Source organism: Strigops habroptila, chromosome 12, assembly GCF_004027225.2.
Source record: "Strigops habroptila isolate Jane chromosome 12, bStrHab1.2.pri, whole genome shotgun sequence".
NCBI lineage: Eukaryota > Metazoa > Chordata > Aves > Psittaciformes > Psittacidae > Strigops > Strigops habroptila.
In genome coordinates this window covers 6,036,178-6,052,317 of record NC_044288.2, presented here as the reverse complement: position 1 = coordinate 6,052,317, position 16,140 = coordinate 6,036,178, and the positions used below count along the sequence as shown (strand labels likewise).

Below are 16,140 nucleotides of genomic sequence, written 5' to 3'. Positions count from 1 at the left end.
ATGCAGGGATGGGAGGAGGGTGCCAAAACCTGTGCATGACCCGTGCTCTGCGTGCTCCAGCCCCCTGTGGTGAGCAAGCATGTACCCGCCGCACGCCTGTGAAGAGAAAGGGAGGGGAAATAAAGGAACAAATCCACCCGGGGCTCAGCTCTTTCACCTCCAAGGCTTTTATTAAGGTGTGCAACATGCCCACAAACACACGCTTGGGATACGACACAGGCAGCAGGCGCTGGATACGAGCAAGCAGGAGGGTGGCGAGGCAGTGAGGGTGTGATTCTGCTGGACTCCCTTGGTTCCCAGCACCGGGTGCAGTGGCCAGCACAGGTCACTTTGAGCCAAGGGTAGTCTTTGCCACCACAATGTCCTTTTCAGAAGCAGAGTTTTGCAGATCCCAATTTACCCACAGCCTCGGGCGGGAGCAGAGCCCGGCTATGCCCTGGTGTAGGACAGAGGGCTCGGTGCAGCCCTGGCCCTACAGGTCACAGCTTGGCCGTGGCTATTTCTTTGTGGTGCAGTAGCATCTAGTGGTCGGTGGAAGCTGGGATCTGCCCAGGCGGCCGGACACTGTCCCGGTGGGGATGCAGCCACCTCTCAGCTCCACTGCGAGGGCAGGAAGAAGTTTGGGACCTCTGAAATTCCTCATCACCCTCCTTTTGCAGATGAGAAACAAAATCAGTGCCTGGCTCTGCACAGGGACTCCAGGCAGGAGCACAGTCCCCTCCACACAGTGAAACAACCCCACTGCTGCTCTTTTCACTTCAGCAACTTAAATAGAATACAAGTCCTACTAACACTTAGTAAAATACAGCAAACAAACACAGCATCTCCATTTTAATCTCCAGCTCTCTGTATTCTGTATGCAGTCCTCACTGGGTAAAATGTAGATTAGAAAAACATATTCTCTTTGCTTCCAAATGATAAATTAATATAAATACCAACAGCACAAGTTTGCAAGCAGCTTCCTGACCACGCACCATGTTAAAGCATCTCCCACGACAGACAGATGTGCACATATACACACTGGCTGTAAGTACAAATCCAACTCTTCTCTAATACTGAATCAAAACAAAAAAATACTGGATTTGAAGCAGTTGACACTTTTTTAAGCATTCTGAGGTCACTTTTCAGAACAAGTTTGGGGTTTATTCTGTCTCCATCTCTCTGCACGAGTTTAGATTTTATCTGCAAAGCTTTCACAGGCGCTTCATTAAGCAGCGCGCCTGGGCAAGTCCAGAGGAACAAGCTCAGGAGGCCTTGCCCACACCACAACACTGTTTCTGTACATGCATGCTGGTGTGAGCGTGATGAGGGGACAAAGTGAGCTTGTGATGGTGCCCGAGCACATGCTGAAGCTCTTTGCCCAGGTACATTTGAAAGCTTTGCTGCCCTGAAGCCCTCGAGGTGGCACCACACGGGGCTCACCACAGGGTCTGTCCCAGCACATCCCAGATGTACAACAGACCACAAATTATATCTAAAAGACGAGCCTCATCATGCTGGGCTCAGCAAACCCCAAGGTCCTGAGGTCTACCCAGCCTGATACCACATGGCCCACAGACCAGTGGGACACGGAGCAGAAGAAAATGAATTCCCATGTAGAGGGAAAACTGAGATCAATGTTTGGGGATGCTCAGCTACACTGGAGAGAGATGGGAAGGACAAGGTGAGTGCCCTGGTGCCCAGCAGCACTCAGCATTGGCATGCAGCACAGAGATGCCACCAGCCAACCCCGCGCCAACCAGGAGGGCGAGGGCTGTGCTGGCAGCACCGGTGGCACCTCATGGGCTGGTGGCAGCCGCGCCGGCGGGGCACACCGGGCCGTGCTGCATGCAGCGGATGAGCTCCTTGCGGTTATCCAGGATGGTGTCGAAACTCTCCTGCAACCGGTTCTGCTGGTCCACGACTTTCTGCTGGAGGCCGTGGATCCAGCGCAGCAGGGCCAGGCGCCGGTACATCACCAGCTGGATGTGGTGCTTCTCCTTCTCCCGCTCCTTGAAGCGCTCCTTGTCCTGGAGGTGCTGCATGGCTGCCGCCAGCACTGGGAAGAGGGTCCCTGGCTCGGGCTTGGACACCCCTGGCTGCGGTGGGCTCCCGGGGATGGGGGCAGAGGCAGGAGGGTCCCAAGTGCTCCCGCAGGCGCTGTCGGGGCTGTCGATGCTGAGGGAGCTGCTGCCGTAGCCATTGTCCTCCACAGGGGAGCTCGGGGACTTGCCATAGCCCCCGGCTGCCTCCTCGGTGGCAGCGTTTTGCCCCCCGGCCCCACCAACCTCTGCTCCCTCGGGGGGGCTGCGCACCCCCTGCTCGGGGGGCCGCTGCTGTGTGGCGCCCAGGCTCAGGGGGGTGTCCCCAGGCCGGCCCTGGGCCATCTGTCTCTGCATTAATAACAGCAGATTATCCGATGGATTTGTTGTGTTTTCGCTCCGGCTGGAGCTCTCCTCCGGAGGGGACCCCGGCGCTGGCCGGCTCCAGTTCTCGTTGCTGTCACACACCTCTCCCACGAAGTTGGAGTTGGAATCCTGTCCATGTCCAGCCTCTGTGATGGCCGTGTCCAGCACTGGGCCCCCCCGGCCCTGCCGGAACGGGGCATTTGCCGGCGGGCAGACGGCAAACATCTCGCCGGTGTCCTGCCTGCAAGAGAGACACTGAGCCGTAACACGTCCGTGGGTACCCGGGCTGGCACAACCAGCACCGACTGGCTGCAGCAAGGGAAAATATTCTCTTTATTTGCCTCGCTTAACGCTACTGAACCCAAGTCATGGGCTCACCCCTTCCTGGCATTTGGCTGCTGCTCAAAATGTGCCCCCACGCAACATCATCCAGGGGTGACTTCTCACCTGATGCTGAAGCCTGAGGTAGGGATGCACCAACTCATCTTTCCTCCAGCCCAAACCCACGCTTCCATGGCTTCCCTGGTGCCTGTCAGAGAGCATTGCCAGCACACTCTGCTCCAGCAGTGTTTGAGCTCCAAGCACCATCCAACCCGGCCTTGAACACTGCCAGGGATGGGGCAGCCACAGCTTCTCTGGGCACCCTGTGCCAGCGCCTCAGCACCCTCACAGGGAAGAACTTCTGCCTAAGAGCTAATCTCAATCTCTCCTCTGGCAGGTTAAAGCCATTCCCCTTGTCCTGTCCCTACAGGCCCTTGTCCAAAGCCCCTCTCCAGGTTTCCTGTAGCCCCTTTAGGCACTGGAGCTGCTCTAAGGTGTCCCCTTAAGGACCCTTCTCCATGCTGACCCAGCCCAGCTCTCTCAGCCTGTCGGAAAGGATGTAAAGATGCACTACGGCACAGTACAAACCTGGTCCCACCCCCCTAGTCCTGCACCCCACAGCTGGGTTTGGGGTACACCCTGCGCCGTGCACGATGCCGAGGTATGGAGCACCCAGACATGGAATCGCTGTTTGGAAGGGTGGCACCGGCGGGAGGACGGCGAGAACCGGGAGGGGGGGGCGCTCCCGGAGGCCTGAGACCACTGACAGGGGCACCCATCATCTGCGCTGCCCAGCGCTGGGTGACACCGCTTCGACCCCCGGGGGAAGGGAGCACCCCTGCACCCCCACCCCGGCCGGGGGGTCCCTCCTCCCGGCTGAGCCGCACCGCACCGCGACATCGATGCGGGGGGGGGGACCCCGATCCCGGCTCCATCCGCTCCGCCCGCCGGCCCCGCCGAGCACTCACCGCCGCCCCGGGCTCGGTTCGCTGCCGCCGCCGCCGCCGCCGCCGCCGCCGCCGCGGGTGGGAGCGGAAGCGGCCCCGCGTGGGGACGCGTCACGGTCGCACTTCCGACGGCGCCCGCGGCCCCCCTCTGGCCACGTTGAGGGTGGGGGGAGCGGGGCTGCGCGCCCGCGGGGGTCTGTGTGCACCGTGTGGGTGTATCTGTGCGTCCGTGCGCACCCACAGCATCCCGTGGGAAACTCCTCTCCTGCCTGCTTGGAAAGGGCAGAATTCCCACCCGTGTGAGCCCGGGTAAAAGAGGCTTTGCAGGGGTAGGGGGCCATGGATGGAGCGCCCCGACACACCCCCCCTCCATGCACTGGGTGTGTGGATGCATCCTGCCACGGCCGGGACATCCGGGTGTTGACATCCCAATACTTTGGGTACCCCCGTCCCGTCGGTCCCGTGACCCTCAGCAGGTCCCCAGGAGGATGGGGAGGGGGGGTGGTGGGTGGTGGGTGCTCAGTGGGACCTTTATTCCTGCAGACCAGAGCCGGGGTGTCCGCACGCTGGGAAAGGGAAAGGCTCAGCAACATCAAACGGTTCCCACGGGCGCCAGGCGGGCGCGGGGGGTCACATGAAGCACCATGAGTGTTCCAAGGGATAAAGAGGCTTTGTGTGTCCCGGGTGTGTGTTGGGGTGGGGGAGACGCAACGGGTGGTGGTGAGACTGCTGGGAGCCAGGGTGGGGGCAGCCGGGGTGCTGCAGAGCCCCCCATTACCCACAGAGCTGCCTCAAGCAGCGATGGTGTCACCTCCTGCTTGGTCCACCCAGCGTGGCCTTCACCAGCATCCCCGGGTAGCTCTGAGATGGAGCACAGGGCCGTCATCACAAGGGCTCCACAGACCAGGGCCACCCCATCCAAAACCTCAGCATCTCCCACCCAGCCCGAGCAGGAGAAAGGGGGGAATGAAGGTGCTTTCAGGGTGCACACAGATCCTCTCTGAAGCTCTGGATTGTTGGAGGTGGGACTTGGGTTGAAGCATGACAAGCTGATATTCCCTCATGATGTTGCAAGGGTTCAGAGCAGTGGAATAATGCTAATAAGTGATAAATAGGTTCTTTTAACTTCCCATCTGCCTGGCATGCCGCTAGGCAGCCTCTCCTGCTTTGGGCTGCTCCAGCCCCAAAGGCTTCAACACCTCCATCCAGGAGAAATTGGTGGGGTAGGAACAAGAGCTGTAACTGGGGCACTTGGGCTGCAGCACTACTTCTAGGGAAGCCTGAGATTAAAGAAACAAAACCTTCCTGCCACACAGGAAAGGCAGAACCCGACTCAGACATGTCTGTGAATGGGCAGGAAAGAATTTGGGCAAACAATGGGCTCAGCTCTGCCTTGAGCTGAGCATTTGCTTGTTGGTGCTGGTTTATATTTTGCTCCCATCTGGGGCCTGAACTCAAAGCAAAGCAAAATAGTCCTCACTGAGTGCAAGGAGGAAAGTTCCATCCATTCAGGGACCTTCTCCTCCGGTTGGCTGGGAGGAGGCACATCTGGCACAGGCCTTTTTCACCATGGGTTAGACTTCAACAAGCAAAAGAAAACTGAAGTTTGGCTCGTGGGGTTTGCTCCTCTCTCAGCTTTACTCATCCCCAGGGGTTCCTGTGGGGCCAGTGGGTGCGGATGTGCTGGAGCCTGCTGCAACCTGTGTGTTGGCTCCAGCTCCGCTGGTGCTGGTGGGAACCTCCCCCAAACACCAGCCATGGCAGGAGCCGGGTTGGTGCCAGGGTCATGGAGGGGTCCAGGAGCAGCGTTCACAGGGGTCTGTCTCACTGGCCTTGGTTTTACTGGTCCAGCTCCCCCAGACTGGGATTTGATGGAGACAATGGATTTGATGGAGGGATTTGCTGCTCGCAATGAAAACAGCTCTGGTTCCCTGCGAGCCAGCTGCCCCACTGACACTGCTGGGGGGATGGCTGTGGGGAACCCCAACTTATGGTGCAGGAGAGAGGGGACGTGGGGACGTGGGGACATGGCTGGGCTGATCACTTTGGGGGCAGGAGGAGAGGGAAGATTTGGAGGTGGAGGGGGTTTAGTGATGGATTTCAGAGTCCTCTTCCCCTCCCCTTTCCTTCCCCACTTTGTTCCAGAAATAAATTAAAAGCTCTCCCTCCAGGAAATTAAAAATCATTTAAGCAGACTGAGGCAGGATCTGGGGCTCCAGAGCTGGGTCCTGGGCGAGATAAGCACAGTGCACCTCGGGGCTCAGAGGGGAGAGGGGTGCTGGGTGACCCCTGGAACCAATCCAGAAGGCTCTGGCACCAGACTTCTCCACCAGATCAGGTCCCTGGCACCCTCCCCTTGGGCTCAGCATTTGTTCTTGCTGCAGGACCCGTGCATGGCCATGTCCAGCCCCACCAGGGTCAAGCTTCCTCCTGCCCTGAGGGCAGGGACCCCATGGCCTTGCCAGGGAGCTGCTCCCCAGGTCCTGCCTGCGGCCCCTCTGCCCAGTGTGTGTGTGCACTGCATGCCCACTGCATGCCCACTGCATGCCCACCAGCACTGGGGCTGGGAGAGCAAGCATGGGGAGGCTGCATGCAGGGGGACGTGTGTGGGCTGGAGGCTGCAGCACTAGAAGGAAATTAAATGTTTTTTGGGGAGTTTTCCACATTTTTCCCCTCCCTGGGCTCCCATCGGTTCCCATCTCCTGCCCTTTCCCACATGGGGCACTGGCCAATGGCCATGGTGGGGCTGAGCTCAGCCACGCAGTGATGCTGTGATGGGCTTGGCCAAGCACCTTCATGGCCAAGAGCACCCCAACCCCAGCCCACCCGGGACACAGGTCCCTCAGGAGCCACCATCGCACTGGTGGGCTCGGCGCAGGTCCCCGGTGCTGAGATGGGGGGAACCCGTCCTGAAAGAGTTAAGGGTGAAGCATTGCAATAAAAAGAAACGCCAGAAGAAAGAAGTGCCCTGAAGCACACGCGACCTCCCCAGCGGCTCATCTGAGTTCAATAACGGAGGAGGGAAATCTCCCAAAAAGCTCTCTGAGAAATTAAAGAAAACAGCGTGCTGACCTCCAGCCCGCGCTGCCCCGACGCTGACTCCCCTCTAATTGTAAACACATTCGGGTAAATACAAGGGGGGGGACACACAAAGGAGGGTCCCGGGGAGCTGGTGGGAACAGCGCTGCTCACCAGGGCTGAGCATTGGGTCAACTGGGTGAAGACATGGCCATGAGGGATGCTCGTGGAGGACTGATGGCTCCAGGCTGCATGACCATGGCACATCATGGGCTGTGAGTGGCTTTGCATGGCTGATGCTTTGGGTCTGATGTTCCTGGTGGGAACAGGAGCCACTGGGACCATTGCATTGCAGGGTTAGGGCTGGAAAACCTAATGTCAGGAGCGCTAGCAGGTCCTCCTGATGGAGGGAGGTGGATGCTCTGAAGGGTTTGTCCTCTTGGCCTCACTGCATTTAAAAACAGTGCTCTTATTTTCATAGGTCTTGGTCATTTTTGTAGGCTGAGGGAAAGAAAAGCAACCCCAGGCTCTGCAAGAGCTTGTGCTCCTCTCCAGGGATGGGCTGGCAAAGCCACCAGCCTTGAGGTGCAAAGCAGGAGCTGAGCATCGCTGCCAGCCTGGCCCCATTCCTGGCCCTATTCCATCATCATCCCTGTCCCCATCCCATCCTGGGGTGCCCTCACTTGCAGCACCCCATCGTCTGCATTTCTCACAGGTTCTGCAGTGCCAGGACCTGGGCTGGTGCCTGCTCCCTGCCAGCTACCTGTAAAACAAATCATATCTCAATCTGAATCAAAGGCAATGACAGATGCGCCGGATTTGGTGAAAAATGCCAGGAATCTGCAGCCAGATTGGATTTCAGAGGAGCCGGGAATCCTGCGGAGACCAGACCGTTCCCACAGGACTGGAGGTCAGAGCCTGCACCCCCTAACATCCCCGAGGATCAGCCCTTGGGATGCACCAGGGGGAGGAAGAGGAGGAAGAGGAGGAAGGGGCAGGGAGCCCAGCAGGGGTGTGAACCTCCCACCGGAGGGACAAGCTATCAGTGATGGTGACACGGAGCCCCGTCACCCGATGGTGGATTGACCCCCGTCACCGAGCCGCCTGTCCGGGAGCAGCCTCCTTCCTCTTTGCTTTCCCACCTCCCCAAAAAGGGGTTTATCTTGTTCTGGGAGATGTGCTCTGCAGGAGAGCGGAGCTGGTGTCCCACAGACATTTCCTCTGGGGTTTATCCGCTGCTGAGCTACAAAAGGGGAATATTGATGCCGACTCCACCCCTTCCATCAGAGCAGGGCCCAAAAAATCACCATTTCCTCTTGGCCTGTGAATCACTAATAGACTCCAGACAGAAAGGTCTGGTTAGGAAATTGTTTGGGAAATGGAGAGGAAGGGGGAGGGACAGGCGTTCGCTGCCTCAGCGGTGGCTTTGCCCCTCCGTGTCACTTCCCTGTGCTGCAGGACTGGTCCCTGCCTCTGGGTCCCTGTGATTGCTCCGGCCACGGGCCACATCCCCAGCCCAGGGCAGGGGCCTCCCAGCTGGCAAATCATAGAATCATGGAATGGTTTGTGTTGGAAGGGACCTTAAAGCTCATCCAGTTCCAACCCCCTGCCACAGGCAGAGACACCTTCCACTAGAGCAGGTTGCTCCAACCCCATCCAACCTGGCCTTGAACACTGCCAGGGATGGGGCAACACATTTATAATAATAAATGATCCAAGTAATAATATAATAAAGGCAGAAACGCCCGTGGATCACTGATTATGGCTCAGTGTGTGTTTGGTGTGCTGTTGCCCTCACCAAAACCTAACCATTTCAAGCAAAACAAGCCACTGCAATGAGCTTCCCCTGAGGAAGAGCTGGTGTAATTAATTTGGAAGGGGGCTGGGGTATTTAATTCAAAAGGGCTGGTGGAACAGCACCTACACAGCAAACAGTCCATGCCAGCACTGTCCTTGTCCCGTGTCAGTCCCCAACCACCACGTCCTGCAGCACAGACCTCTTGGCAGTGATGGGACCATCCCTGTGGATGAAACAGTCACGGCAGCACAACTTCCTGCACCGCAACTGCTGCACACTTGTCCTGAAACAGAAAGGCTCCACATTTGGACCTCATAATGCAGGAAAACTTCAGGATTTCAAAATTTCAGTCTTGGACACAAATCTGATACATTCCATAAATGCTTTAATTTATCCCTTTGTCACAACATTCAATAAAGGGTTTAGTTTCAGCTGCCCTGCTTTGATTAATAACTGTAGCAGATTCTAACCTGAAGGAATCATCGTATATTGCGTTGGTGGAAATGAAGTGTTTGATTGCACATAGAACTTTCTGATGTGGAAACTGCTCCAGTGGAGAACTTTGAACAAACTTCACCTATGACAAGCCCAAACATCTGCTAGAATTCAATCCGAGCAAAACTGGCTGAAAACTTGGAATTCTGAGTGTACAATTAGATGCCTGCCCACGTGGCAACCAGGCGGGACAGTGGTGCCCAGGCTCTGCATCCTGCAGATCCAGCTCTGAAGGATGGATCCTTTCCTTCCCCTTTCTTCCCTTTCCATGGCAGAGTGAGGGGTTTAGATTTCCCTAAGAGAGAAGGCAAAGGGTTGGAAAACAAGGGAAAACCAAAATCCTGTGGGTGTTTGGGAACAGGAGCACTTTTCCTCAGGATGGCAGAGCGGGTGGCTGGCAGCCGGTGCTTTTCCATGCTAATCCTGGGCTCTGCAGGTGCCCTGTCTGGATGAGGAGCAGTGGCACGTTTTTGAGGTCAGAAAGCAGAGTTTTCAGCAATTAGAGCAGGATGCCAAGATAAACCCCTGCTTCCCAGCAGGTCCATTCCCATCAGCCATCATCCCAGCGAGACGGACCCCAGCAAAGGGCTTTCCTGGCGGGAACAGCCCGGCAAATGCTCTCTGCATGGGAGAAATTCCCTCCGCTACTGAGCTTATTATCTCCGAACAGGAACCAACAATATCCTTTCATTTAGGCTCTAATGTGAACAATGTGCGCTGGCCGGGGAGGAAGGGAGCCACTGCTCCAGAGCCTTTGAAAAATCCGGGTGGGAGCCAAACCGGAGGGAAAACAAAACCCTGCAGTGGTGTGAATGGCTCGGTGATGCCAGGACACAGGCTCCAGCAATGTCACCAGTGCAGAGGGTGACACTGGAACGAGCCATGGTGCATGGCATGGCACAAGGACACACAGCACACCCGTGTCCCAGCCCCTATCAGGGGAGAATGATCCTTCAGGCCATCCTGGAGTCAAGAGCCCCATCCATGGGGGTGTTTTGCCCACTGGGGAAAATCACCTCCTCTGCTCAACCAGTCTGTTCAGCCTTGTAATTACAATTTCCATAGGGCTGGAGGGTGCAGTAAAACACCTTCAAACTCGTTCCATCATAAAACTCACAGTAGGCACCGCGCAAGTCCCGGTGTGTAATTGATAACTATAAAACCATTTTCATTTCCGTTTCTCAGGCGCAGACAAGACAAACACAGCAGGGAAGGGAGCACCCAGAGCTGGCACACGTGTCCCCTGCAGCTCCTGGCACTGCTGCTCCAGCACCCAGCGGCTGATGGCAGTGTCCCATGGGCTGCAGCCACCTCGCTCCATGTGGTTTGCAATGGGACCAGTGAGGTTTGCAATTGCTCCCCAACAGGGGTCTCTGCTGGCAGGTGACTGATGGCAGCAGTGTCCTCATCTCCATCCCCATCCTCACCCCCATCCGCATCCCCATTCCCATTTCCATCCTCATCCTCATCCCCATCCCCTACCTTATCCCCATCCTCATCCCCTTCCCGTCTCCACCTCCAGCACTACCCCGATCCCTGTCCCTGTGCCTGGTGGGATGCAGCATCCCATTCCCACTGGCCACCCCAGTGCTATTCCCTCCTGGGCAAACCCCACAGGGGCTCGCAGGGGAACACGGGAGGATTTCTCCTGTATTTACTCTTACAGTATAGCTGTTATGAATATTCACACCAGCATGGGGAGAGCAGGCACGTTCCCCGCCGGGGATATCAGTTGGAACATCATCTAATTGATTACATGGAAATTGCTCCTGGTGGAAAGGGAAGCCCTTGCCTTGCTCTTGGTGAATTAATTTAGCTTTTGCCATTCTTTGCTGTGCTCAATTAATCTTGTTAAAGTGATAGAATTCGAGCTTGCACTTCACACACAGGGGTACCAGGGAGGCCCTGCCTCATAACGATGGGTGGTTAATTAATGATGGGGTTCCTCTGTGTGGGATTGGGGTCCTGCCCTGTGCTGGCCATGGCCACGATGTGCAGGATCTGCCCCAGGAGTTCCAGGACCAGGGGGTGCCATCCCCACCAGGGATGTCGGGGCCACCGGGATGCAGGATGCTGGGTGCCGAGGCTGGGATGCACCGTGGGTCGGGTGCTTGGGCTGTCCCCAGCTCTACACCGAGACAAAGAGCATCAGCTCCCGGCAGCTGGCGAGGAGGGACATAATCCCACAAAAGTCCTGCTCCAGGGGGATCAGCGGGAGAGGTGAGGGGCACGCCAGCGAGCCCCCGCCATGCCTGCCCCACTATTGACTGCCTAAACAGTTCTTTGGTGATTACAATGTAAATATAGCTTTTCATGGAGTAAAGGCCTTTTATGGGATCCACACACACTTAACCACTTAACCCCGGCGACAAAAAGAGCAGTGAATTAGCTGTTTAGAGGCTGCTCGTGCAGAAAAGCCGGCCCCTGAATAGGATTTGGGGATCTCTGTGTATCAATTGCTATGCTTCAGGGGCCCTCAATGGGGCTTTTGGCGTTCGAGCATGTGCCAAAGGGCTCGCGTGGGTACGGATGGAGTGTCAGGAAAAAAAGGCAAGAAAAAAAGCAGCTGCTTCTCTTTAATAAAACAACGATTTATTCATAGCAACTTGGGGAAGGGGCGGCAGGGAGGGGACACAGGGAAGTGCCAAAGCCATGCTCACCCTGCTCTGTGCCCCAGAGAGGCTCAGGGGCTGAGCCTGCCTGGGGAGCGGGAGGCATGGGGACCCCCAGAGCAGCCCAGGTGGCAAAACCAGGTCCCGGTGCAGCCCCAGCCAGGCTCTGGAGCAGGAAAGTGATCCCAAAGGGACACCTCCTCACCAGGCCACAGATGGGATCTCACTGAAGCCAAAGGGCTGACAGGGAGCAGATCGAGTCAGGCTGCAGCCCTGTTTTCAGGCCTGTTGCAGATGGAGAGATGGAAGAGGAGGGGGGAGACAGGGATGGGAATGAAAGACGAACACTAAGCTGATGTTGGGAGCGATGCTCTTCCCTTCACAGGATGCATGTGCAGCTCCCAGCAACACCTCGACCCCAGAGAGCTGGGGACAGAGATGTCCTCCCCTGCTCATCCCCATCACGAGGGTTCACACCAGCTCTGCCTGATGGTTCCTCACGATCTTGCCAGACAGAGGTCATTGCCAGCACCACGATGGGGCTTGACCTCCCCAGTTTCCATTCAAACTGGAGACACCAGCAGCATCACTCACAGCCTTTGAACAGGAGCCATGGACAACTCCCAACCCCTCCAGACTTCTATAGGGTTTGGGGCTTTGGTGCTGGCTTTGATGAGTATCAGATCCAGCTCCTCCAGCCCTGCTTTTGCTCCCTGCAGATGTTTGGGGGTCTTTGCCAGCTGCGTTAACCCCATGTAATGTTTTCTTCCTTCCTTCCTTTTCCCTTTGCAGCAAAAAGGGGATGCAATGGGGGCTGTTTGCAGTCAGTCAACGGTAGTGACACCTCAGGAGCTGCTATCATAGGATGCTGCAAGGGGCTTTTGGAGGGCTGGGTGGGCATGAGGACATGTGTGAAAGGCACACGTCTCACTGTGGAAAGGGAACACACCTCTCAGATACTGATCCCCCATCACCACATGCACAAAAATCATCAAATATTGAAAATCAATAGGCCGCTGTAAGGGAAGCAGCACAGAGCGTGTTGCATGAAAACAGCCTTGAGGAGCAGAAAAAAATATTAGCTAAAAATAAAATTAATCTCTTGCAAAGCTGCAAGATTTGCTTCTCACCCTCCCCCCCCGCTGCAATCTTTTATGTCATTTTCTTTAATTACAGCTGGTTTAGATCTCTGCTGCCTGGAGAAGCATAGCTGGAGTTAGCCATAAATTGGGCTTCTGGATGATACAAGAGAAAATAATAATCCCCAAGGACTGAACATCCGTCCACACGGAGCATATGCAATGTTATAATTAATATTAATGACTAATAGGTAATAGAGAATGGAACTTTTGCTTTACAGGTCACCTAATAAACCCAATCCTGCTGCAAGCCTCAGACAGACCTAAGCTTCCAGGGCAGGAGCTGCTGGGCAGGCCAGTGAGGGGAGCCTGCTCCAGGCTCAGCTCTCAGTAATGAAGCAGTAGTTGGAGTGCCCCACTTGTGCAGGGCCACTTGCTAGGGCCTGGTGGGTCCCAAGCTCTATGGCAGGGGATCTGAAAGTCGTTTCCAACTCAAGCCATTCTATGATAAGCTCTGCCCTGGCAGGGGAACTCACCAGGAGCAATGGCCAGAGGAGCCCAGGCACCCTCCCCACCAGCTCTGCCACCACCTGAGGCAACATCTTTGCATCATCAGTCCTGCAGGATGGGTTGTTTTTCCTCTTTGCTGTTACTTTTCCTTTGTATGACAGAAAGCACTCACCTCTTGTTTTTTTTACTAAATTCTTGTGTTGTATTTCTGCACTTCTTGAATTACCTACTCCATTTCAGGCAGACTAGAACCATTCCTGCCTGGTTCTGCTGCTGTCTTCTGTGTTTCCTTCTTTAGTTATGGAGGACCAAAGGAAAAGAAACAGATACTGAAACCAGCACCAGCTCCATTCCAAATCCAAGTGCATGCTAAAGATGTTTTCATAAGCCCCAAAAAGCACCCCATTCATCACTCCTGGAGGAAAGATGCACCAACTTACAAGCAGGGTAAAAGCCAGAGAGGATAAATAATTGTGACATGGCTGCTCTAGAAGACACCCTCCCTGCCCCACACTTAGAGGCTGCCTGGGGGTCTTTTCGTCCTTTAACCCACACACTTGGGTCTGGGACAAGTGATTAAAGGTCCAGGACAGATGAGGTGCAGAAGCTCATGTGATAAGTGCACACAAAACATACAGCACACTCCTTTTCATGTGTCCACTCCGAGATAATTTTTCACATGTTGGAAATACAGATGATTTTAGCCTGGGTCCATCTGGTTTCCCAAATAACCTGTCTATTTGATAAATAACATAAATTAAATTAGACAAGACAAACAAATAGTTTTTTTTCTCTCCCCCTTTCAGTCTCTTGGCAAAAAGGGAAAAAAAAAAAAAATATAAGGGGAAGAAAACATAATTCAGTGACTGCCTTGAGCCCCTGAGGAGCCATGCGGTGGTGAAAGCTATGATTATAAACGTGTCTGCAATGTTAACCTTTAACACAGACCAAAGGCTGTCCCTTCCTCTGATTAATAAGTTCTTCTTTAATTTCTTCACTATCATTTAGGTTCCCAAGAGCTCATTCTCTCTGCAGACTCAGCAGGTAATAGCGCATACTTAGTTTAGCAGCACTCCTCTCATCAAGGCGGTGAGTCTAGGATCAGAGCTCAGATCCAAAAGGCTTTATTCTTTTCATCCCCCATGCAGGAAAGGGAAACTGAGGCACAGAGGTGTGTGATTATCACAGCTGCTCAACTCAGATGAAAACCTGGTGACCTACAAACATGCAGCCACTTTTGCATCTCCTGCAAAGTTGAAACCAAAAAGCACCAGTCCCAACTCTCAGCGCTAACTGCAATTAGGAGGGAAAAGCAGCAAATGAAGTGGAAAGGAGCTCTTCCTTCAGCCCAGGACAGCCCCGCAGACGCCGCTTCTGTGCAGGCTGAGATGCACCACTGCCCCAGGGCTGTGTGCAGGACCCTCATCCACATGTCACTGCTCTCTGCCTCGACCCTCAGGCAGTCCCTCCTACCAGCCCCAGACCACTCTTGGCACTTCCAGCAGCAACAGGGGGGGATTTTTCTCCCCGTTAGCACAGCAGCATTGTCACAGTGCCAGGAGGGGCGAGCAGAATCGATACCTGAAAATGAGAAGCCAAAGCTGAGTTAATGTGCCAGACAGGAGGTGGGGTAAGGGCAGCTCTGGAGAGCCGGCCGGAGTGATGAGATGGATGGGAGCAGGTCAGCAGCAAACGCCAGGACAAAACCCACAGTGCTCATCCCCGGTGGGAAGATGGAGTCTGGCACAATAAGGAGCATCAGTCCCTCCTGCTACTGATATTCCAGCTCCTACAGAACTTGCCCCTGGCTTCCTACCACTGGAACACAGCATGGAATATACTTCCATGCAAGGAATTTCTGGTGTGCAATGTAGTGCTTACCAGCATTTCGCAAACCACAAACTACCAAAAGGTTGTTGGGAAAGAAACATCTACTTTGAGCAGCAGCCAGAAATCTTCCCATTCTATGTATTTCTAGTTATAAGCTCTTCAAGCCCAATGCTATTTTTCTGCTCTTGGTTCTGAAACAAAACAAAACATATTTTGAAGAAAAATTCTAAAAGGAAAGCAAAACAAATGCCATCACTGTGCTAGCATATGCTGAGAGGCCAGCAAGACCACTAGGACAAAGCCAACCCTTTAAAAGGTGCTCATCACACAACTACTTTATACTGCAAATGTAGCAATTACAAGTCTATATAAATTTAATCCTTTGCAATGCCATAGAGCATGGAAAACTTAAGAATTTCCCCTTCAGTCAAGAGTATAGCTTAAGCTTTACTCATTCTTCTTTCCCCTTTTGCTAGTGAAGAGCATTCTCTTGCTGCTCTCTAGTGGCAGGTATTACTAACAAAATTAAGAGAAGATGCTGGATTGCAGCTTTGAATGTTACTGCCCAATAAATCTGTGCTAAATTAGTACAACTTACAAATCAGTGCAAACACCATGATAGAGAAATCACTGGATATTCAGGTACCTTCCACCAGTTACACTGTTCTTCAAGAAACATCTGATCAATCACCTTTCCTCCTTCATTCTCTTCCCTAAACCTCCCACCCCAAAACCAGGTTACACTATTAGAATTGCTAGAAGGAACTAAGCATACCACAAGCCAATGATAAAGGAAGTTCTATCTAAGAATTAACAAAACCAAAACTACTGAAGCAGTGAAAAGAAACATTCTTAAGGCCAAGAATTTTATGCAAACCCAGGTGGTTTGCATAATAGGAAGGACTTGAGAACTTGAAAATTTACCCTCCAATAGACATGGCAGGGATGTGTTTTTGTTGTATTCCAATATTAGCGCAGCCGTTCCTAGAACAGGGCTTAGTTGTGGCTACAAAAGAAAAGCAGCAATGAAGAAAAAAGCCCAAAAAAGCCCAGAAGAGACAGAGATAGACAAACAATTTGGGGGAAGAAAACCCCATAGACACAACTAAGTGAAATCCTGTAAATTAATTCCAGCTGCCTCAA

The 16,140-nt window shown here is 54.1% G+C and overlaps 1 protein-coding gene across 1 annotated transcript; it reads right to left on the bottom strand.

The window, feature by feature from the left end:
• Positions 1-144: 144 nt before the first annotated feature.
• On the bottom strand, positions 145-3,770 carry C12H1orf216 (chromosome 12 C1orf216 homolog). Its single transcript, XM_030504815.1, has 2 exons — positions 3,677-3,770; positions 145-2,628 (listed from the first exon to the last, which is right to left on the bottom strand). The coding sequence occupies exon 2, from the start codon at positions 2,610-2,612 to the stop codon at positions 1,779-1,781; it is 834 nt and encodes a 277-aa protein (XP_030360675.1). The 5' UTR covers positions 2,613-2,628; positions 3,677-3,770; the 3' UTR covers positions 145-1,778.
• Positions 3,771-16,140: the final 12,370 nt, after the last annotated feature.

Bases quoted from the DNA above. Each gene is read 5' to 3' on its own strand.
- C12H1orf216 (XM_030504815.1), bottom strand. From the start codon at position 2,612: ATGTTTGCCGTCTGCCCGCCGGCAAATGCCCCGTTCCGGCAGGGCCGG.